The 24957-nt window shown below is 38.2% G+C and overlaps 1 protein-coding gene across 1 annotated transcript in view; it reads left to right on the forward strand.

The window, feature by feature from the left end:
- The window catches only part of ush2a (Usher syndrome 2A (autosomal recessive, mild)), a 304801-nt gene that overhangs the window by 118294 nt on the left and 161550 nt on the right, over window positions 1-24957 (forward strand). The window contains exons 31-42 of the mRNA XM_038291100.1: window positions 4502-4628; window positions 6298-6399; window positions 6871-7059; window positions 7297-7427; window positions 7527-7806; window positions 8264-8488; window positions 9417-9497; window positions 10864-11052; window positions 16809-16949; window positions 17725-17800; window positions 18619-18704; window positions 19855-20014. Of these exons, the coding sequence (XP_038147028.1) occupies window positions 4502-4628; window positions 6298-6399; window positions 6871-7059; window positions 7297-7427; window positions 7527-7806; window positions 8264-8488; window positions 9417-9497; window positions 10864-11052; window positions 16809-16949; window positions 17725-17800; window positions 18619-18704; window positions 19855-20014 (1787 nt within the window). The remainder of the gene's footprint in view (window positions 1-4501; window positions 4629-6297; window positions 6400-6870; window positions 7060-7296; window positions 7428-7526; window positions 7807-8263; window positions 8489-9416; window positions 9498-10863; window positions 11053-16808; window positions 16950-17724; window positions 17801-18618; window positions 18705-19854; window positions 20015-24957) is intronic.

Below are 24957 nucleotides of genomic sequence, written 5' to 3' on the forward strand. Positions count from 1 at the left end.
CGATGCTTGAATCCACCACAGGACCTCTTGACAATGTCCCACATAGACTTTGCACAAAAATCCTGCACTGATTTACGTGCCCGGTCTGAACCCTGGTAAAAGGTATTGAGGACAATCTTTTTTATTTCTGGGTGGATCATCTAAATAAGTGGTCCTCCTAATTGTCAATCATTGGTAATATGTTTACGTAGGGCTGTCCTACGTGCTCATCCCCAGTTCGCTATCTTTTTCTGAGCATGCACACTTTCAGTTATATATCTGTGGGGAGCTACGGTTTCAGACAGGCATTGAAGCTCACATTTCTTACTGCGGTTCTTTGAAAATGGCCAAGGGTCGTAAAAGAAAGAAGTGTCTACAAAGGGTATGAGAAGAAAAGAATGACCTCAAAAGAGGTGGATATATCCCAGAATGCTTTGCACAGAGAGCTCTCCTCCCAAAGCATTATGGGATTTGCTGTCACAGTGGCCAAGGCTTGGTTTGATTTTTACTTTGGTAGGGACACTATTGGTCTTAAGTTTCATTGGTCTGATGTCATTGGTTCTATGCAATATACATGCTCTTTTTATGCTTGACTTGAGCCTCAGAGGGCATTTCGTTTAAAGAGAAAAGCAGCATTTCTAGCTACCTTTATACAAATTTCATTAGCACTACACACACTAGAGGCTGTTTATCAATGTTTAAAGCATTAGAACTTTTTTCCACTTTGAAAAGGCTTTCATTTCAACTTACCAGCGACTAAGACAGAAGGTAAATATGTTCTTGTTTAACCAACTATAGTCTAAATATGTCTGTTAAAGGGCTGCTCAGTGGCACAGTGGGTAGCACTGCTGCGTTGCAGCTAGAAGGTTCCGGGTTCAATTGGGTTCTCTCCGGGTACTCCGGCTTCTTCCCACAATCCAAAAACATGACTGTTTGACGGTTAATTGGCTTCTCTAAATTCACCTTAGGTGTGAGTGTGTGCACTCACCAACGGGAAGCCAAGAACAGTGATCATCTGACCGAACGGTCAGTAAACTGATGTCACTATAAAGTCCACTATCTAATCCCCGCTCTATATAGTGATTGATTGATTTAGGGTTCGGGAGGATGTTCAGACACAGTAGGCTTGTATGACCTATGAGAACAGCAACTTTTTAAACGGCATGCTCAAGGAGAAATGGGCTTGTGCACGCTCTCACATGCGAGGAGAGGACTGTTCTTTTGAAAAATTAGCGAAAATACTCCACAATACCTTTAAGTAATTGCTTTGCTTGTGATACATTTCACCCTCCTCAGTTCACACTTTATCTGAGAGAAAAGGGCTTCAACAAAATATGGTTAGTTTGTTGGAGGGTTCCATCAATGATCATTTAATTTTACAGATGGTGTTGAATAAAGTTAGGTGTTTCTTTTTTATTTTATTTTTTATTTGAATTAGACACTGTTTTTTAAGGTGCAGTATACTAGATCCTCAACAATTAAACAAAGATTACTCATCAAATTGATTTCTTTACAAATCTAATCACATGTTGTGTGAGCTAATACACTTTTTGCAGGGATGTCATATTTAAAATTTATTGAAGCCATGGAAGAGCTGGGAAAAACAGCCAAGGTTTGTGAAAAATTTTATTGCTTAAAAACAAGGACATCTTAGGAATACTAAACACACTTTAAGAAAAGAACATGTTGAAAAGTATTAGGTATTTGTTGGCTTTTCAACCTATTTAATGTTAAAATTAATTTGTGCTCATTTTCTTCATGCTTTCTGTCTACTAATTGTTTGACTTGCCATTTTTTTTACTCTTGTCTAATCTACTCATTCTTCTATGTGCTTTACTTTCTTTCTGTCAGCTGCCCCCCCTATTTTCACTCTCACGGCTCTCATCTAGTAAATGTGATCTGTAGCCCCTCATTGGTTTCTGTCAGGGAGACAGGGAGAGGGGAAAACTTTGAAAGTGTGTCAACGTTTGAATTGGACTGCAATTAACTCATTCCCTGCAGTCACCATGCGTGAATACCAATTGCAAACTAATTAAGCTTTGCACCCTAGCACTTACACGCATAGACAAAAACACCCACACCAACACACACTTGCAGACATGCAGATCACTGTTTTCCTAATCCATCCATATAGCTCCTTGTAGAAGGGTTAAGAGTCAGTCACTTTGATGATGAAAGTGATAGTGAGAGATTGCATTCATAAGGCCACTAACCAATGGTACAAGAATACTTGCACATACATACATGCACACTGCTTCCTATCAGACTCAATTTGAAATGCGAGCAGAAAGTCATTATTACTGTAAAGATATGTAAGGTATGTGTATAGTTGTATTGGAAGATTGTGTGATGGACTCTGTGTGTCTTCTCCAGCTGGGTTGATTCCTTTGTTTAGGTTAGTTTGGGGGTAATTAACAGTAGGAGTGGTGTCACGGCTTATTAGTGTTCCCCTAGATACATATAGCTGGGCCCATTACTTTTCCTTATTAGCCTGTTGAGCTAGCCTAATGGGATTAGCAGCGCAGGGGGGTAATTTAGCATGACACAGGGAAGTGATATTATCATAAATAAGTGCATGTGTGAGCTGCCACACACAGGCATATTTATGTAAAAGCAAAAGGATGCAAAAATTATCTTAATTTGGTTGGTGGTAAACCAAAAAGGTATACTCTAAAATGATATAAGAGAAAGTCCTGAAACAGGCATAAATAATATAGTGCTTTGGAGGTCCTTTGCATGGGCTGGTTCATTAAAAGCAGCATATACACCTGCATGAAAGTGGAAAAAGGAGCTGAAATTAAAAAAAAAAAAATATTGAAACCAGACAAAACTCACAAGGATGTTACAAAACATGCCTTTCTCAAATTGCTTTTATATGTTTGGACTGTAGCATAACCTGCAATTTTTGTCTACTTTTGGCTTTAGGTCTACACACCGATATTTACCGGTATTGTTGTCATTTTGGCCATTTTTATTCATGAAAAATTTTATTCACATAAAAAAAACAAAAAAAAAATTGCCATCAATTTGAGGCTCAGCAGATTTTTCCCTCAGTGAACTTTGCAAAAAAATCTTATGGGACCAAACTTGTAAGCTAAACGACATTCTTGGTACACATATGACCATTAGAAGTATTGAAGGGAATGAAGGGAATTCATGAATTGAATGAAGGGAAATCTTGGTTTACATACTCTAATTTAAATTTTTTAGGTTTGTGTGAAACGTGGCTTCATAGTAGGATTACCAACAGCTTAATTAATACACCAGGTTATACATTTTACAGAAATGATAAGCGTGTAAATGAGGAGTAGCAATGAAAGGTAAATAGACTTCTGTGTGGTCTCGTTAAGTAGTGTGACAGCATCTAGGGTGTCAGAGGTTGATGTACTTTGGCATTAATACATTCATAGGTCTCATCAATAACTCTTCATCAATGTGTTATGTCTGGTTGCATTTGTGTGGGGTTTATTTTTTTATACAATTGCTTCTCACCAACTTGCTACTAAAAGTTGATCAGAATATGATGTCATACATAGTCAGCAGAAAGCCATGTAAAACGTTGCTAGAGAAGATTTTCAGTCTTTCAGGATATAGTTACTTTAAAAACCATGAAAAATGCCTAACTGGGTTTTATATTTGTCTTAGTTTTAGTAAATGTTCGACCCACATGCTGATAAAACTCAGTAGACACATGCAAGTTTAAAGATTTTATTTTACAAGATGTCCGTAATGTAAACGAGGGTGGATTAAGTCAGTAGAAAAAGATTGAGTTTCACCAAGGGGGCCTCAGTCTGGGTCTGGGACATTGTTGCTTTCAGGATAATCCAGGTGGTTGGAGGTAAAAAGGCCAGGAAGCAAGGTGGGATGGTGGACAGAGCTTGACCACTGAAAATGGAATGAGGAAGGGAGGAGTTGGAGCTGTCAACAGGACACTTGAGATAATTCATTTTGCAGATGGGTTTCAGAGACGGAGACTTTGAGCTGGATCAGGATTCTATCACTTATCACAGAAAAACCTTGAGCAAAGCACAAGGTAAGCAGTTTTTCCTAAAAGAACAACAGAGAACTAAAAATGCACAAAGGGCTTGAAGTTACCACATTGGTTAACACTCAGGCATCGGTGGGCCGGCAGCACACTCATCTTATACTCCTCTCAGATGACACCAAATGGTCTCAGGTGTGCTTCCACCTGCTGGAGGACCCATCCACTATTCTCCATGATATCATCTGATGAATGAACAAAAGAACAGCAGCAAACTCCCAGACACCAACAGTTTTTTCTTTTTTTTTAATAACCATTACCAACTTACCAATCTGATATTTATGTCGAGATTTATACTTTAATTCAAAGCTGTGTTCTGTTTTTGCTCAGTGGTCATAGGTTGACTCGGCCAATTGCTCTAAAAACAAAGTCCCTTGGATAGTGTCCACAAATACACTTACCGGTATTTTTAAGTTTTTGTATGACTGTGAGAGCATTTTTCTTGCTAATTTATGTCTTTCTATTTTCAATTATTTTTAGGGGTCAGCAGTGGCTGTAGGTTTACAGGATGATGGGGGGCGCCATTACAATGATGGCCAGTGGCACAGCCTAAGAGCAACCAGAAAAGGCGCCATGGGAACAGTTGTCATAAACCATCAATATAGTGGTAACTTTTCTAAACTCTTACTGACCGCTCTGTGTGTTTGCTTCTTGTGTTAGTGGGTTAGTTTGGTGGGCACATTGTGCTTCAATATGCCCAATAGTGTGTGGATAAAGGTTTGATTGTAAATGTTGTGAGTTATTTTGTGCATTTCATTATCAAAATCTGATTTACTTTGGGTATTTAAGTATGTTTGGTTACTTTTTTTTTCAAGCTGCTTTTTCAATTCAATTCAAATAAGTTTGTTTATATAGCACCAATTCACAACATGTCATCTCAAGGCACTTTACAGATACAATTCAACCAGATCATACAGTCAGATTGGTTCGAATTTTTCTATCTAAGGAAAACCAGCTGATTGCATCGACTCATTGACTCTAAAGCAATCCCTCACACCAAGCATGCTTGTAGCTACAGGGGAAAGGAAAACACCCTTTTAACAGGAATAAAGCCTCCAGCAGAACCAGGCTCAATGTGAGCGGCCATCTGCCGAGGCAAACTGGGGTTCAAAGAGACAGAAGCAGAGATACAAAAGGCAACTGTCAACCAATTCCGCAGGCGGTGCCATCCAGGAAACACACAGCCAGGCAGACAAGCTCCAAGCCTACTCCCATGTTCAGAGGATTAAATAGAGCACATCCAGCTTGTCACAGTCAGAGAAACAGGACTACATTGAAAAACAGGCCGAGCTCCAACATCAATAAACAAAGATTTAAATGGTAGCTGCACAGCTGATATATCTCTCCGGGATGGTGTCACAGCCAAACGGAAACAGACAAGGTAAAGCTACTATGAGAAAAAGCAGAGAGGGCGTAAGGTTGGAGATTGAATTAACAGATTCTCAGAGTTGGAGAATAGGGATAGAATAAAGCAGAATGATGAAAAATGAGTCCCTATGTCCTCCAGAAGTCTAAGCCTATAGCAGCTTAACTAGAGATAGCTCAGGATAACCTGAGCCACTCTAACTATAAGCTTTACCAAAAGGAAAGTTTTAAGCCTACCCTTTAAAGTAGACAGAGTGTCTGCCTCACGGACTATAACTGGTTGTTGGTTCTAGAGGAGAGGATCCTGATAACTAAAAGATCTGCCTCCCATTTTACTTTTAGAAATTTTTGGAACCACTGGTAAACCTGCAGATTGAGAGTGCACCCGGGGTTGTCAGGGTTTTGGAGGACTAATACATTTGGCCAGATTTCTAGAAATAAGAGCTGCACCGTCCAAAGTGGGATGGATGACATCTCTCCGAATCAGACCTGGCTTTCCCCAAGAGGATTGCCATTTACTGATGTAGCCATCATTGTTTTCAGGACACCACCTATACAACCAGCGGTTGAATGACGACATGCAGCTAAACATGTTATCACTAGTCAGATCAGGGAGGGGACCAGAGAAAATTTTATTGGGGTATTGTGTGTACAATAGAGGAAATAGATTAATAGATTAATATTAATCTTTCACACAAGAGGAGCGTTCACAACTATCATTCCACATAGGGAGTACTGTATGGCTATTTATGAGTTCCTCTAATTAAGCTTTCTTTTTTGTTTTGTTTTTTCAACTTGCCCTTATCTTGCCATCTTTTATGAATATTTAATTGCTCTAATTTTACAAACTTATGTGGTACTCTCCTGCTCTTTTGCTTTGCCACTACCATCCCATTCTACCTGCTCCTAAGGAAGTGCATCAGCACCCAGTGGTAACAGCATTATTGGTGAAAACATGGGTTTGTTCATTGGAGGCCTGCCCGAAGAATTTGCTCTTCTAAGGGATGATTCAGGTAAATATCCATTCATATTAAAGTGGTATATAGTATATTGATGATCTGACTGTCTGGCGAACTTAAATGTACAACCGGATAAAAAAAAAAAAAAAAAACACCAAAAGGGTTAAATTTATTTTTGTTGTTGTTGTTTTTTATAATGTTTTGAACTTTTCCGGTATACACCTGTTGCCAAGAATTTTCCATCGATGGATCATGCATTTTAATTCCCTATTAATTTGGAGCTTTCCCTTTTGTATTTAAACTATTCTGGTTTTAAGGCAAATTATTATTAAGTTGTGTATTATGGATGAAAAATCCAAATGATAATTAAAATAACACATTTAATGAGATTTAAAAATGTATGGCCTTTCTAAAATTATGTTTTAACGGTTAACCTTAAATGGAGCCTGAATCAATTAACATCATTTGATTAAGCAATTTATAAAAATAGGATTTGGTTGACGCCTTGAGTGTCTGTCTTACCAGGGGATACGAAACTGGTGCGAAGGGGCTTCTCTGGCTGTCTAAGGGACGTTAGTTTAAAGATGACTGACAACCCTTTAGAGGAATGGAAATTACTGGATTGGAAAAAAGCCACAAAGAAGTTGGCAGTGTACGAAAGCTGGGAAGGATGTCCTCTTCATACTGTGGAAGGAGTCCATTTTCTTGGGGATGGTAGGATTTTACTTTTGATTTCTTTGATAATTCACTTATTTTATGTCTACAGTTTTTTGGTTTCAATTTTACACTTTGTTGGTAGTTTGCACTGCAAATTGTTCTGTAAACAGGAACGATCTGCTTTGTGGACTGTCAAACTGTTTATAAACCTCTTCCTTCCATATTCAGTATTTTCTTCTTTTGTAACTTCTTTTGTAATAAAAAAATTAATGTGGAAAGTCGGTCTACTTGCAGGTTATTTGGAGTTAGACGCAGGTGTTTTCAGTGAAGGACAAAACTTCGACATTTCCATGGATTTCAGAACTGACCAGCTCAGTGCACTTTTGCTGTTCACATACAGCTCACAAACTGATGATTATATGCTTGTAAGATATTGGACTTATTTAAAGCAAGTATTTAAAGAACATATATAATTAAATTATGTTTAATTGTTATATCGTACAAATGTTTTTGTTTTTTTCTAGGTTGAACTGGAAGCTGGTCTCTTGTCTTTTATTCTTTCTTCTGGAGGCCATGTGACTGAACTTCGTATGTGGGTGGGACTTAGCTACTGTGATGGAGACTGGAAGCATTTGTCATTGGCAAAACGGGGTTCTCTCATCTCTGCTGCATTGGATGAGGTGGCCGAGGAAATAAGGGGAGTGGGGGGGGCAGCAAGACTGAGAGCTGAATCACCGATGTACCTCGGCGGCGTACCAATTGAACTCTCGCACCAGGCTCTGAATGTTCATAGTCACAAACATGGTGAGATGAATTCTAATTTCAGGGGTTCGACATTGATGTTTTTTTGGAAGGGCTGTGTCTGTTTTATTATTACTTCTTAGTAGCTGTAAAAAGAATTTCTACAATCTCCAAATAATTCAAAACACAAAAAGTTTCCATTTGTCAAGGAGCTTTCATTAAAGTTGTACAACTAAGTCTATATCTTACAGATTATGTTGTTATAAACTGCCCCTCCTTAACCTGCAGTAATAGAAATTAAGGAGTTATTGCAAGTTTTCTAAACCTAAGGTAAACCTATTACCAAGAATACCAATAACATCCAGTACATGCACAGTCAAAATTGTTAGTGTTTTGAAGGATGAGTGATAAATAGAATGGAGTGAAGAAAAAAGTTTGTCAGATCAACAAAAATGTGTTGTGGAATATTTTAGTACTCCTGACTTATCATTTACCCTTTTTTTTTTTTTTTTTTTTTAAGGGCTTGGAGGCTGCATACGGGGTCTAACTGTTCGCAGTGATGAAAGAAATCCTTCTGCCAGACAAAGTATTAATCTCTCAGTTGCCTATCGCCGCTCTGTTAGAGTCAACTTAGATGGCTGCCCCACCAGTGAAAGCCGGTTTAACTGCAGAGGAAATGATTCAGTGCTTGTGTACACTGGAGGACAGACAAAAGCCACAGATCATAGTTTGCAGCCTTTTACAGGTAACAATGTACAGCTTACATTCAGCTGTGTTGAACTATCAGTGGGAAGTTATACAAATTTCTAGTAATTTAGACAAAAATAAAGCTTGCACTTTTTGCAGTTTTAAAACCTTTATTTCGTTTTTTTTATCTCACGAAAACTCACAATTCAGCTTCTCAAAAATATTATTACATTAAATCCACACAAATTACTTACTTTTAAAATGTTAGATCAGTGGAAAGTATTTCCTAGACTTCACGTAATAAACACGACATACATCAATATAGAAATACAAAATGCACTTATGGGGCAGAAATTCTTAAATTAGTTAACTGTTTAAATACACTAAGTATTTGTGTTTTACTAAAATCAAAGCAAATCTTCAAGACAAATTCCCTTTTATCCATTAAGATATAAAAACAAATCCCATCAACCTTCTGTATTTATTTATATTCCAGCTGTTTTCCTAATTAATTTGAAGGACAGCAAATGTAAAAAATAAAATAAAAATAATAAATTTAATTTTCCTTTCGGTGGTGCTGTAGGGATAATCTATGTCCATGTTTTTATTTTGTAAAAGTACCTTACATGACTATTTACATACACAAGGTAAACACTAGTTCTAAATGAATGTGGTGAAGATGATGAGTTAATATTTGTTAGGCTAGCAGTTCTGGGTGCATAAAAATTAGATCTATGCTTATCTCCACCTATAAGGAGGGTTTTAAAACTGACTGACCTGAAATCATGTCTAAAAAGATTTGAGCATTTGATACATTTATGAAAATTACTCCAAGATACTATTTTTAAGGCTACTGTAATCTGAAGCCTATTGGTTTTTAAACATTTATTTGGTGTACTTGTTGAATGCATTGACTCTAATTTAGAATAACATCTGCTTCCTCTCTCATATGTGCCCCCAAATCCTCTGTGGATTCACACTTAAAGAGTACTTGTACAGGTTTGTCGCCTTGGCTCCAGGAGGTTTGGCAGCATCACCATGGCAGAGAGGTCGAAGCCGTGGCCAAGGTATTACATGTCTTTAGCAGTGTGGGATATTCTTTTTTGCACTATTAGATATTATGATATACAATGCTTATGATTATTCAGCTCACTCTTGTCATTTTTAACCACAATCCATTCTGTATAAAGTATTTGTACAAAGTGTTCCTTTTCATTTTCCCAAGATTTTTAATTATGGTAGATGTTGAAATTTGCATTTTTTTCCCCCTCTAACCCCCAAGTAATTTTTCAGGCGAAATCAGCATTATCTGTACTCTATTTTAGCCTTATTGAAGGCCATTGATATTACTGGAGTCTAACGGTATAAGAGATTGATAAGGCCTCCATAAAGGGCATCACAGTAAAAGGCTGTTAACCCAGAATGGCCTATATGGTCCCTTGTGTGATATAAAGCCGCTCATTAGTAGTGAACGATACACTAGTAGGTCTCAGAACGCCATCCTATGACCAGAGTGAGAGAGACAAATTGAAAAGAGGCAGAAAGTGCTAAAAAGGGAAGAAATAAAGGACAACAGGGGTTTGGTGAGGTAACAGCTCAGAAAATGTAAGAGGAAGAGAGGAATTATATAATATAGGAAAGGGACAGGAGGGGTTTGAGAAGGGACAATGAAAATGCGTAAAGCGATCGAGCTCTACAGTACAGCAAGAAAAAAGGATAAATACAAAGTAAAAAGCACAGTAATGGATGATACAAAAAAACAGTACTTTAGGAGATTTTGAGAACTACTGAATGAAATGATACCACGAAAAAAAAAGCAAAGGTAAAAACTGTTTTAAAAAACAAGGTTAAAGAATGACTGAAGACTTAACTAATGAATGATCAGAAGCGAGTAGAAAAGAAACACTTGGATGGATTCCTCTGAGTGGCAAATGTTTGGAAAAAAGGTACCAGGGCGAAGTGGAAGGCTGAATTCTGTGAAATATAGCCATGAAAGAATGACTGGCTGTATTAAATCAGTGCTGAAAAGTTACTGCTCTCGTAAATACTTTTTATGCAAATGGTTTGGTATGATTTACTGAACCTATTAAAGACTGAGAGATGGGGAAGGTTTTTTCTTTAATCTCAGGTGCTCTCTACCTGTTGTTTCTGTTGTTTGTATACTTTTCCCTTTAGGTTTGACTTGATCTTTGCTCCTTGCTAAGGAGGTCACGACCCCCACTTGGCATATATGAAAATGTCACATAAATATTTTACATTTTTGAAGGAATTTTTCATATGAATTAATTTACGGATGATATTCCGTTTTACTGAGATGCATCTTTATATCATGTAATGTGTGTAAGCCTTTTTAAAAAATCATTCACATTAAATTGCTTCTTACAGCCTTCTCTAATTTTGATTATTTTTTTCTCCCCTGACCTTTTTTTTTAGTACCTACATCTGTACCACCTCCATCCACAGTGCAGAGTATCAGTGGCTTCAGTGCCAAGGTGAGCTGGATTCCACCTACAGGTGACATCCGAGGGCTTATTGACAGATATGAGCTTAAAGCCTACAATAAGGACCACCCAGAGGTACCACCTATCACAGCCACTTACCTGGCTAATGGCAATTTCACAGGTAAGGGACACATATTTTCAACCTCTAAATTATTTAATGTGGGACATGTAGTGAATTTCATGCCTCAGCCTGACAGTAGAGCAATTTTTTTTTTATTTCTTTTGCACAAAGCTAAACATTAAGTCCATTTGTATACACATATATAAGTTGTAAACCTTCCATAAATAAAAAATACTTATCGAATATAACTCTTGACTTTATATTGTATTGCTGATCAGCTCTTTAATTTAACTAATTTTATTTTGTCAGACAGAATAAGAAGAGTTTACTTTGAATTACTGTAGGGCCAGGCAAAAGGTATGGTCCCTTGAGGGAGAGAGGAGAATAGGGATTAAAAAAATATGGGAGAAAAAAGTGTTGACACTGTACTGTACTATGTTAGCATATAAACAAAGACATCTACAAAGACCAGAGATGGCAAAAGTACTCACTTTCCGTACTTGAGTAAAAGTACAGATACTTGTGTTAAAAAATACTCTGGTAAAATTGGAAGTACTGATTAAACTTCTTTACTCAATTAAAAGTAACAAAGTACAGGCTTGTAAATTTACTTAAAGTATAAAAGTAAAAGTAGAAATCACTTTTTTCATGCCGTTGCCTACATTTTGAATGGATGTCTGCCAATAGGACTAGATCTCCGTTGTGTTCATTTTCAATCATCTCGTCGTCCATGCTACTATGCTAACGCCACCAAGCTGCAATGATTTGCCGCCAATGAATACCGCAGAATCTGTCGATTCATCTTGTAGTGGTGCGTCAAATGCAACGTAGATTCCCATCCAATTAGATTGAATATGGTATTGATGACGTGAAAAATAATAACGGTAACTCCATTGAAATGATTCAAAACTAAATTAACGAGACAATTTTTTTGAATATAAGGAGTAAAAAGTACAGATATTTGTGTAAAAATGTAAGGAGTAGAAGTAAAAAGTCGCCATAAAAATAAGTAGTAAAGTAAAAATATCAGAAAAATCTACTTGAGTACAGTAACGAAGTATTTGTACTTCGTTACTTCCCATCTCTGACAAAGACATACCGGCAACAGTCAAAGAAAACACAATTAGCAATTTAAACCTTTCCTCTGTCATTATAAGAGGCTTAAATACTTTTGTTAGATGTATTTTTAAAGTCCTGAACAGAATCCAATCAAAAGAGATGTACAGTAAAAAATGACAAAGCACGCATAGTTTCATTTATTAAGTTTTAACGTGATTACAATTCTGTTTGCCCTGCTGTAGAAGATTTGTTTGATTTCTCACCCATCTATAAGGACCTTGGCTTAAACCAAAAACATTTTAACATCTTATTTTACTCTCTAGTCATTCATGATTACACACATACAGTACATCGACAGTGTTCCAGCTAAACCCGTTGATGTCTCATTGGCGGGTGTCCAGCTTTAGAAGACTGTCTCCATTTGGAACAAGACACTCAGAACTACCCCAATGATCTCATTCCCTGGCATCACTCCTTTCTGTCTCTGTCTTTCTGTTGCTCACTTTCCCATCTTTCCCCACTTCATCTTTTATGATAAAGATGATGTCTGCGTCCACTTCTGCTATTCGTCCCCACTGCTATGTCTCTAGGCAAATATGATGATGAGCTTGCTGCCTCTGTCTTCTCCAGCGTCTCTGTCGTTGGTCCTTATGCCCTCCCCCTCCCTTTTCCAGACATTTACTCCACTGTGATAAGGCTTCTTCTTAATTTATGATAGCCTCGACACCTGACTGCCGAATTACACCGATGGCTAAAAAAACACAGAAAGCAAATGAGGGTGTAATAGCGGCAGAGTGGGGCCCTGGCCCCCTAATTGAATTAAAGACATGGATAAGACTGAGAGAGAGAGAAAAATGAGTGCAGGGTGATTGAGAATGGAAGGTATAAAGGGGAGTGGGGAGGAGTGGAAGAAAAACAGGGTATGTAAAAAAGTGACTTTGGAAACGCATAAAGTAGTGAAGCAAGCCAATGCGGCTAAATCAAAAACATCAGAGAGAGACGAGTAAGGCGTAACAACGTTAACAAAACGGGTCTGTTTGCCAAGCACTGCAAATTTGCTCAGCAACAGTAGCACACATGAAAAATAAAGTATTTGTAACTCACTTTTGATCAATTTGCATACAAATTATTCATGCTAAGCTAAGTGTGGAATGAAATTAGTCAGTTAATGCATTTTTAGGGAATAAGGGTCTTAAGGCATTCAGTTTTTTGTAGGAAAAGTAATATAGTTTAACCCCTGTGGGGCACCTTTGGTTTATTTAAAGTTTAACTATTAAAATATTAATAAAATGTGGAAATGTAACAGAGTCCATTGGTTCAGCTAGCAAAAGTAACAGCTATAAAGGGTTTAAAATATTAGGGGTGTCTTATAAAGACTTGCAGTATATGGGGAACATGGATTCTGGCAAAACATTGGGCAGCTCTGGTGGGGGTGGGGTCAGTGCTACACTTGGGCCGCCGTTGACCTCGATTGAGGACATTGGAACAGTGGGAGTAATATTTTGAGAATTACTCAAACCTGCTCTCAGGTCTTTCATGGTGGACGCAGAGGCTGGTTGAGTCTGACTTATTCATCGGCAGGTTTAAAGTCATCATGGTGGTCAAATAGCTTTACAATGGGAAGAATCAGGGCTGGAAGAGATCTGAGTAGCTCTGGTCTCTGAATGTTTTGGCTGTCATGGATGGTTATCGTCTTCAATATTTTTTGGTGATCAAGGACAATACCATTTGACCGCCACATTGGGGTGGTGGGCAGATGTAGTGTTCCAAGTACTGTGGGAACACACTCCTCAGCCTCCCTGGGAAGGCCTATGCCATGGTGCTGGAGAGGAGAGACTAAGGCCCCGTCCACACGAAGCCAAACCCTGACCTAAACGCACAAATTTTTCACCAAACCAGCCTCTCATCCATACGAAGCCGGCGTTTCGGGGGTCTGTAAACAATCTTTTTTTTATTCAGCCTTCAGAGTGGGAAGATTTTGAAACGCCGTTTTAGCGTTTCCATCTTTAAGCTCTAACCGCATTTTTTTTTCTTACACGCATGCGTTTACATCTCCGTCTTTACGACAAACGTTCTGGAAAATATTAGCGTTTCGTGTTCGTTTTGTCTTCGTGTGGACGGGGCCTAACTGATTGTTGGCTCAACTTCAAAGGAGGTTCGGACCTTAGTGCGAAGTGGCAGGGGTTGAAAGCAGCTCCTTCAACTCAGAGTTCTTGGTTTTCAATTGGAAAAGGGTAGCTTCTAGGTCAGATGAGATTTCCTAACTCAAGTGGAGGATTTTAACAACCTCAGGGTGTATTTTATGGAATAGGGGTGAATGGAACAGGTGAGCTTACAAATGCGGCAATGAAGCTGCACCAGCCTGTTGTACTAAAGAAAGAGATGAAACAAAAGGTGAATCATTTCATGTACAGTAGTGGTTAGTCTATGTTCATAGATTCAGCAATGGTAAAAGAAAAAAAAATCTGGATCATGATCATAGGTGCAACATCCTGGATACAAGCTGCCAAAATGATCTTCCTCTGCACAATTGCCTGCTGTCCTTTAGAAATAGAGTAAGGGGCCTGGCCATCTGGGAGGGCATTGGAGAATAGTTTTTCATCTACATCAGGGGTCTGCACCCCGCGGCTCAATAGCTGCATGCTGCTCTTTAATGCCCCCCTACGGCTCCCTGGAGCTTTTTCAAACATGAACAATTTATTTTTGTTTGTTTTGATATGGTTTACAGGAGGTCAAAAAAAAAGTTCATTGTGTTTTCCAATGCTGTAAAAATGTGTAAAATAAATACATTTTCAGGAAAGGAAACACAGGTTTCAGCGCGGCGAGGTGCCAGGCAGGTGGCTGTTCTAAACAAACTGGCAGGTGTTACTTGGGCCATGGATCCCAAAGGGAAAAAATAGAAGATAGCTGAGGAGAACAGCGGATTCAAAGAAGAATGGACCAAATACATTTTTTTTTTATTACCAATGTGGAAGGATTGCCTCCATGTTTGCTTTGTAACAGGAAGTTGTCAAATAATAAAATTTGGAAAGGCATTTCCAGGGAAGGCAAGCTAAATTTGCAGCGGATCACAAAGTTGGATGTGACTTAAAAATGTGATTGCACTACTTCTGGATAAATTATGGATAAAACCATTTACAGATAAAACGGGTAGCGCTCTTATGCAGGTACGGTAATTTTCTTTCATTTCTTTTTCCCAAATTCTCAAGATAAAAATAACACCAAAAATATGATTTCTTTGTGTTTCTATTATTTCTACAATGTAACAAAACCTAATACATTAATATTGTAATGGAATTTAAACAAATCACCAAATACCGTACAGCAGAGTAGTCACATGATGTAACATTTGCTCTAGGATAAACATTTTATCATGAATGTTTATTATATATTTAAGTCCACATAGTCCTTTTTTTATAGTGGGCTAATACGCTTAGAGCCCTTGTTTCCATATGAGGCTTATATAAGACATTTTCCTGCTCCAGACAGATTTGATTTTAGCTTTTTTGGTCCAATGTAGCTCTTTGAAAATTTTGGGTTGCCGATCCCGATCTAGGTATTCCAGAAACATCCCACAGAAAAGAAGGGGAAGGCCTAGAACACACTGAAGGATCTATGTCTCTTACCTGGAACACAGTGTTGGAGAGAGGGAAGACTAGGTGTCTCTGCTGAGATTGATTCTCCGAAACGTGGTCCCTAATAAAGTAGACGACTGGAGTAAAACACAATGAAATAACAGAATAAGAACAATGAAACAGGTCAAGACGTTAGCATATCAAATCCTCAGAAGGATGCAGATGGTGCAAAGTCTTCATTCAAATCAGGAGATCATTTGTTATGTTCCCCCACAATATGATGTTAGATGTTTACGTACTATGTTGTGGGGAGAAGCCAGATTGTGGAACCTTCACAAGCATTGACCAAATTAATTAGGAAGGGTAAAGTTGACAAGTAGAGGGTCATGGTAAATGGCCTGTACTTATATAGCACTTTTTCAAGTCAGGAGACTTGACCAAAGCACTACATTCAGTCATTCACCCATTCACACACTCACACACTGATGGTGGCAAGCTGCATTGTAGCCACGGCTGCTCTGGGGCTCACTGACTGAAGTGAGGCTGCTATACACTGGTGCCACCGGGCCCTCTGACCACCATCAGTAGACAATGGAGGTGAAGTGTCTTGCCCACAACGACACTGAAAGTCGGAGCCAGGGCTTGAACCGTCAATCCTTCGATTTCAGGGCAAATTCCTACACTCGACAGCACTGTTTTATTAACAAAATAACCAAGGGGAACCAAAACAAAACAAAGAAACAACAGGCTTTATCAGATTATATAATATACAACCAAAATATTTGCTGAAGAAATAGGAGGACCTTTCTCCAGTCTTTCTGGTGCAGCCCACCTCCGTCTGTTCTGTTCTATTCCGCATCACATCTGTGTTTGAAAAAAAGATATTGAGACTGTGTTTTGGAAAGTGAAGAAAATAGAGACATGCTTATTGATGAATTGAACATTCAAGTTCCATGAAGAGGGACCATGACACAGTATGTGAACCTACTACCTTTTTTCACATTCAAAATGCTGAGAACTGCTCCACTGTTATCCCATTAGTTACAGATATTTGTAAATATGTGGTATTTTCTCTTTGTATTTAGAGCTTAGTTAAAGAAATTGTGTATTCATGTTAAAATAGTTTACAGATTGTATTTCATATCTGTAATGTGGTCTTTCCTACTTCCCTGTTCTCTTCAGGTGTGATGACTGGTCTCACTCCATCAACTCAGTACATTGTTACTGTAAGTGCATGTAGTCCTGCTGGCTGCTCTGAGAGTCCTGTTGGTAACAGTGGTGATGATAATGATGTAAGATCAAGCTTCAAAACCCCAGAAGAAGGTAAAAAAAAAAACAAAAAAAAAAACATTTCTTTATTTCTGTGAATATAAATAATTTATATTCAGTACTGATGTATGGCTGTTCTTATTTCTTAATGTCTAGGCAGTTCTTATCACACTGAATGTGTATGTTGAAAGAATGAAGCAATTGGAGAGCAGAAAAGAGCTTGACAAGATGGCAGATAATAGATTAGAAAGACCATAAAGAAATATAAACTTGACTAAGGAAGAGAAGGATTTTTCTTCATTTTTCTCAGTCCAAGCATTAATCTGTGTTGGACTAACCAGCCTTGTTGGGGAGATAATGTGACGGCAGGGGTCAGTACAGAGACAGCAAAAATCAATGTGACGCTTAAGGGAAGAAACAGATTACTGTATTGATTCCTACAGAGCTCAGAGTTAAAACACTGAAACATGTCAGGGAGACTCCATGAATAAAAGTGTATTCAGAATTCTTTTTTCATCAGTGTATTCTATTCCTGCCCAATTTTATTCCCCAGTGAAGACATCTTACACAGAAATCTTTGCAGCTTTTTAAATATTTCTTGAATAGAATATCGGGGATGAAATGTAGACCAGTGTATATGCAAAACAGGTATATACCTATATATGTATATACCGTATGTATATATTTGTAGGTATATATATATATATACCTACAAATGTAGAAAGGCAATCATCCTTCAATTTGACTTACAGTTAATTTTTTTTTTTTGTTGCTGATGCACATATAGATGAATTTAGTATTATGTTTTCATGTTTTTTTTTCATTTCAGTTCCAGACAGTGTCTCGCCTCCACTTGCAGTTTCATCTCCTTCAGCTCTGTTTATCACCTGGGAACCTCCAGCTAGGTAATATCAAAAACATTATGTTTTACTTTCGCTCAGTCACAAATTTGCCACCTTACTTTATTTTAGTGCAGCCATATCAAGAACAATGTTTCAAAAAGGCAGAATGTGCTTGAAATTATTACCTCCTTGTAGAGGCCTTATTTTTCTCCAGTAACTACCAAGTAGTCATCAATGTTTTGCATTAATATGAAGGAAATGCTAAATAGATTATTAATTCTGACAGAACAGCTATTTTAATAACTTGAATGTGTAAGGTTGGGGTTTAGTGATGGAAGGCTATCACTAACACTTACAACCAGCTTGAGTTCTGTTTTTTTCCCCAGAGGAATGTGCCGCAGTGTAGAGGTTGTTCAAAATAGGTAACAGATACTTGTGTGCATGTCAGCATACACTTTGGGGTAGAGCTTTTTGGACAAGAAGGGCAGCACACAGCACAGTTTTTCCTTATGTGCTAAAAAAAATGTCAAGGGCAGATTGAAGTTCAGCAGGTAGTAAAAACAGAAAGACTGGGACTGGGAAGTGTTCTCATCATTTTTTTTAGGATGATTTTTGTGTTTTAAAGATCTTCATCATCTACCTCCTTAACAGAAAATGGTTCAAAGATCTTACCTATAGAACTGATTGGAAACATTAAAAAGAGGAATGGTCAATATAGTATTGGATATATGTATACGCTTTCCTTTGATGCTTCCAAAATGTTTAAATTGTTTTTCTCTATATTTTAGAAATGCATAAAAACACCCAAAGCAGTGAATCTTTAAATGTCTTCTACTATTCCACAGCAGTGTCATCATTTAAGTCCTTTTCTCTTTCAATAGGCCAAATGGAGATATTACGGAGTATTTGCTCTATCACAACGATGAAATGGTCTACAGAGGAAAAAACAGGGACCATAACATCACTGGTAAAGACAAGTGTGGGCTGTTGTGTGCTGTGGCTGAAACTGTAGAGAAATGGGGCTTCACTGAAAAGAGAAGGGTTTAAAAAAAACGAAATGTGGGATTAGCATTTGAAAGACTAAAGAGTCTCAGGCTTTACCAAGGGGGATAGCACATTGAAAAAGAACTTGACATACCCATGAAAATGAAGTGACAGAGAAACCAAACATTAGTGTACATCCATGCACACAGTTTGCCCTGACAGATTTTTTTTAAATAAAGACAGGTGTAAAGCGTTTGTTGCACTAACTATAAAAACATGCAACAGATAACACTTAAAGCATCACATAAAGGTAAACGTAAATATACTTAAACTATTTCAGCATATAACCACACATGTTAGTAAGTAGGTAACAAGCTTTTTCTAACCTAAACAAAAGCAAAGAATGATATTTACAACACAAAACTGAAAAATTTGTTACCTTTGTTCAGGCAAAAAACTGGTTGCTACTGTTTATAGTTTCTGTTTTGAGCTCATATGCCATCAACAGGTAGGTTCATCTTTTATATTTTCCAAGATTTTTAAAATAGAATTAACTGTGTTTCATCTTCTAAATACTTGGGTAATGTGTCTCTGAATTACATGTTCCCTTGCTGACAACCGCTATGCTGGCAATGGAAAAGCCTGTTAAGGTTGTCCGAGTGCATGGCTGCACAGGAAGCCATTCACTTAGGGACAATAGAGACCTCTGATTGGGCAGTTGCTGTTGTGCCTCAAGGGTTGATTGACATGTGGCGTCACAGCATTTGGCAAACCACCAAACGGTTTGAAAATGTTTGAAAATTGGAATGCGAATTAAAAAGCTAGAGCCTAACTTCTCCAAGCAGAGTTACTGTACAGACTCTGTGATTCTCACTTTGATTAGAGTTATTATGGACATTGTAATTACTCTTGTGCAAGAATAGATAGTGTTTAAAGATGAGATTTTAACAGTGAGGTGAAGAGAACAGTGGCCCAGATGATTAGGGGATTTCATACAGGAAGAGGGGCAGTAACCTTAAGACAATAGGGTGAAAAGTGAAAAAAGAGAAAAACTTACTGCCAGAGTTTATCTTATCTGTGGTGTCATGGACTGTGAGCTTTTCTTTCTTTGTAACTATATGTTTGTGTTTTAGGTCTTGGTGTGTACTCAACTAACTTATTGGTACTGAGTGCTTGCACTAAAGTGGGCTGTACCAACAGTTCACGAGTTACAGCTCTGACCTCTCAGCTTCCACCTGGGCCACTACATGCACCAAGTCTCACCTTGCTGGACTCAAGGACTTTATTTGTGGAGTAAGGACACCCACAACACACCCACACCTACTGCATGATGTACATATGGACATAAGTCCAGAGCAGCCAAAAATTACAGGCTTACAAAGCACAATATATAATGGAATATTTTCATTTATCACAAGAATTTTTGGACTTTTGGTTGACCTTTGCTACCAGAGTGGACCCATTTTCTGCTCTGTTTTGATCTGAGTTCTTCACAGGTTGATTTTTCAAACCCGTTTCCATTACCTGGAGTTAACCCCCATATAATACCCCGCTAGACCCAAGTCGAAGTATTTCCATATACCACAGCAGTGCATTCTGTCATACCCTTTCTGAAAGAGCCAAACACTGGGGACAAATTTTGGGGACAAACCAATCAGCAACCACAATCAGCAACGCGCCCGCCGACAGGTGTGACAACAGGGTTGGTTGTCCCAGACTCAGAATTGGGGGCAGGGGCATCCATGGACAATCCCCTTTTTTTTTATTAACTTTTTTTATGTCTAGAAAGACATGCTGTACTGCTTTATTGCTAAGTTACATAAATTGTTTCCTATTTATGCTTTCTTTTAATAATCCACTGCTGTATTTGAGAAGTACTCCCACCTGCCATTAAATGGTTACACTGCTGACGCAGCATCTTTAGTTTATCAAGCTGGTCGTGGATGGACAGGAAAATACCAAACATTCATTTTCCACTCCATCCTGTGTCATGCAGCAGCTCCATCAACTTTACATAGAAATTGTATGGTTTCTCTCACCTGAGGAAACTGACCAAATCCGCAGGAAGAGCTTAACTTTGGGTCGCTGCTCACCTGCAGAAAGTCCAATGGCGGTCACAGGTTGTAAGCACTCCGATGGCACAAAAAACTCTGTCAAGGATTTCTTGTTAATCCTTGCTAGATTTAAATATAATTAACACCGCAGCAAGAGGTAATATGAGGTTATGATGTTTTGAATTTGACTGATGTGACCAGGCATGTCCACAGATGCATCAGGCAGGGGCTGCTTCTCTGGAGGTGAAATACAGTAACAGACGATCCTGCTGTACAGCATTTTCAACTGCTAAGAAGATTTTGACTATAAAATTTTTTGCTCTAATCTAAATACAAGTGGAAGTCTATAAATGGGAAGGGCTGTTCGCTTTTTTTGTTAGCCTGCAATGCCCCATACTAGACACTTAGACGGCTATAGGGCATTGCAAGCTAACAAAAGAAGCCAAACGACCCCAAAACGTGCCAAACATGTTTTGTTTTTAACTTTCTTTTTTTGGAATACTAATACATATTTGTCTTGATTGCAGAAAAGATGTATTAAAAATTTACTTTTCTTGGCATGACTTCTTTATATTGTGCCTTGTGAAAGTATTTGGCCCCCTTGAACTTTTACCAGATATCAGGTTTTAAACATGTAAAATGAATCTGCCCCTTTACTTTCAGTGCAGCAAACTATCTCCAAAAGTTAATTGAGGATCTCTGAATGATCCAGTGTTGACCTAAATGTCTGATGATGATAAATAGAATCCACCTATTGGTAATCAAGACTTTTTATAAATGCACCTGCTCTGTGTTCGTCTCAGAGGTCTGTTCAAAGAGCAGAGAGCATCATGAAGAACAAGAAACACACCAGGCAGGTCCAAGATACTTTTGTGTAGAAGTTTAAAACTGAATTTGGATACAAAAAGTTTTCCAAAGCTTTAAACATCCCAAGGAGAAATGTGCAAGCGACAATATCAAAATGGAAGAAGTATCCAACCACTTCAAATACGGCCGTCCCTCTAAACTATCAGCTCAAACAAGGAGAAGACTGATCAGCGATGCAGCCAAGGGGCCCATCATCATTTTGGATGAACTGCAGAGATCTTAAGCTGAAGTGGGAGACTCTGTTCATAGGACAACAATCTGTCATATGCTGCACAAATATGGCCTTTAAGAAAGAAAGACATTTCTTAAAAAGATTTATAAAAAGGCGCCTCAAGCCACCTGCAAGACGCAGCCAACATTTGTAAGAAAGTGCTTTGGTCAGTTTAAACCAAAACCAAATTTTTTGGCAACAATGCAAAACGTGATGTTTGGCTTTAAAGCACCGTTTCCACTGTTAAGTATGGTGGTTGCAGCATCATGGTTTGGGTCTGCTTTTCTTCAGCAGGGTCAGAGAAGATGGTTTAAATTGATGGGAAGATTTATGGAGTCATATACAGGACCATTCTGGTAGAAAACCTGTTGGAATCTGTAACAGACCTAACACTGGCGGAGATTTATTTTCCAACAAGACAATGATCCAAAACATAAAGCAAAAGCTACAGTGAAATGGTTCACAAATAAATATATCCAGGTGTTAGAATGGCAGAAAAGAAGAAAGACCAGACCTGAATCCAATGGAGAATCTGTGAGAAGACCCGGAAACTGCTGTTCACAAACTATCTCCATCCAGCCTCACCAAGCTCTACTATACCTGTTTTGCATGGAAGAATGGGCAAAAATGTCAACTCTCGATGTACAAACCTGATAGAGATACCCGATCAACTTGACTTTGAAGATGGGCCTCTTTGTGCTTTAAAACATGAGTGATCAAACTGCAGATTGCCTGAGTGCAGAATTGTGTCAAATTATTTTCAGAAAACTGAGCAAAAGTCCAGGTGCCTACAATGTTGGACCAGTCGACAAAAAATGTGCACAAACATGCACTTCGGTCTTTACCTGCTGAAAGACCTGATTGCCTGTATAACAGAGGCTGCTTTAAGTTTTTTTTTGTCATTGTTGAATCTCTGGGTTTTAACTGGTTGCTTTTTGGTTTAAATCTAACCAATCAGCTAAACTCCAAACTTTCAAACACACCAATCTGTGCAGCTATGATGCTGCTTTTTATGGGGTATAAAAAAACCACTGACCATGGGCCGGTGCAGACTGACAGACTTGCCATTAGGGAATCCTCTAACCCTCTGCATGCCCACTCCCACCCAGCTTTCAAAGGTTGAGTTGTCTGTCTATTTGCGGGAGCGTGCTGTCGGACTTAGAGTAAGTCTGCGTTGATAACAATAAATAAAGTGCACGTTACAAGTGGTCTCTGGGTGCTCGCAGCTGTAGTTGGTGGAGTAGCATGTTATCAATTCAATTCAGTTTATTTATATAGCGCCAAATTCACAACACATGTCATCTCAAGGCACTTTACAGTTCAACCAGATCATACAGTCAAATTGATACAAAATTTTCTATCTAAGGAAACCAGTTGATTGCATTGACTCATTGACTCAAATACAATCCCTCACACTAAGCATGCTTGTAGCGACAGTGGAGAGGAAAAACTCCCTTTTAACAGGAAGAAACCTCCAGCAGAACCAGGCTCAGTGTGAGCAGCCATCTGCTGAGGCCGACTGGGGTTCAAGGAGACAGAAGCAGAGATACAAAAAGCAGCTGTAAAAGGCGGCCCCATTCAAGAAACACACAGCCAGGCAGACGAGCTCCGAGCCAGCTCCCATGCCAGAGGAGGAAGAGAGCACATCCACTCAGTCACGGTCAGAGAAACAGGACCACACTGGAAAACAGGCCGAACTCCAGCATCTATCACATTAGTTGCTAAAAAAATAAATCCCCCTTAAAGGGTTGATAAAGTTTATCTTGGCTCCATATAATTGTACTATTCATGTGCTTATTTATTCCAGTGATTAAGTTTTGTATCTCACTACCACCTTATTTTCACCATCTTCTCTGCTTAAGGGAAAGGATGCTTTCTGAAAAGCTTTTATAAAGATAACATTCTATTAGAAAAATCATATAATATTTTTACTAAAATGACCCCACTTAAAACTACTTTTAGTCCTAGTATAATGTGATCATTGTCGCTGAAGCTGATCAACCTATAGCTCCAGTAAAGCACTGAAACTGGTTTGGTAAAAATGGCATCTGCCTACCTCTTTTATTTCAATATTTGCTGCAGCTGTTGGTAAAATAGCTAAACAGTCTCAGAGTATAGAAGCAACACATTCCTGTGGCTTAGTTGTATTGAAACTGAAAAATATAGCCTTTATATTAATTTACTCCTAATGGCAATATCGGCATTCCTGAACGTTTGCCGTTAGCCCAAAGTCTGTCTCTTATAAAAAACAAGTTTCTTTTCCAAATGATCTTTCCATAAATCTTTTGATTTAAAGTTTTAATGATTGGGCCTTGACATTAAAGGTGTTACAAAGTTGATTAAATAAAGCCAGCATAAATGTGATTGAGAAATTCACAAATCAACATGAATAACATTTGAAATCTGCTGTGGGGCAATAGCAGTTTCCTGTAAACGTTCAGTCTTGCATCTGTCCACTAGTGTTTTCCTGCTTGTTAAGCACCTGTGTCTTGAGCCCTTGAAATATTCAGGACAACATGCCCACCAGGTGTGCACAGGCTGTGTGTTGCCTTGTTCACACATTGGTAATAGGAAGAGGTTAAAACACTATATTTTATCAGCAGCAATCCAGACGCTTTAGGAGAAGCTTAGAAAGAGAAAGATTAAGGAGTGGGGCAAACAAAAAATAAGACAAAAAGAGAAGACTTGGAAAAGTAGAAGAAAAGTCAAATAAGTAGATATGCATGAGGATTGATTGTAAGGGAAAGAAAGTAAAAAAGTCAGAGTTAAATACTTCCTTTTCTTAAAAAAAAACTTCTACATCACAGTTGTTTATAGCAGGACTCGTTGCAACACGTTTACCACCACTTGCTTGCTCAGCTTTTCCTTCAAAAACTGTTATAATTTCTTCTTTTTTATATATTTTTAATATTAAGTAGTTTTGTTTTTTATATCTTTCTCCCATTTCTAACCATTCAGGTCATTATCCTGACCAGGGCCAACAAGCTTTGGTATGGAGACCAAATACAGAAAGGGAGCAACTAGTTAAGAAAGTCCAGGGGATTATCTAAAGAAGTAAATCACAGACACTATTGTGTGCTACTGTAATACAAGACAGGTGCATT

This window comes from Cyprinodon tularosa, unplaced genomic scaffold, assembly GCF_016077235.1.
Source record: "Cyprinodon tularosa strain WSP-4 unplaced genomic scaffold, ASM1607723v1 ctg293, whole genome shotgun sequence".
Classification (NCBI taxonomy): domain Eukaryota; kingdom Metazoa; phylum Chordata; class Actinopteri; order Cyprinodontiformes; family Cyprinodontidae; genus Cyprinodon; species Cyprinodon tularosa.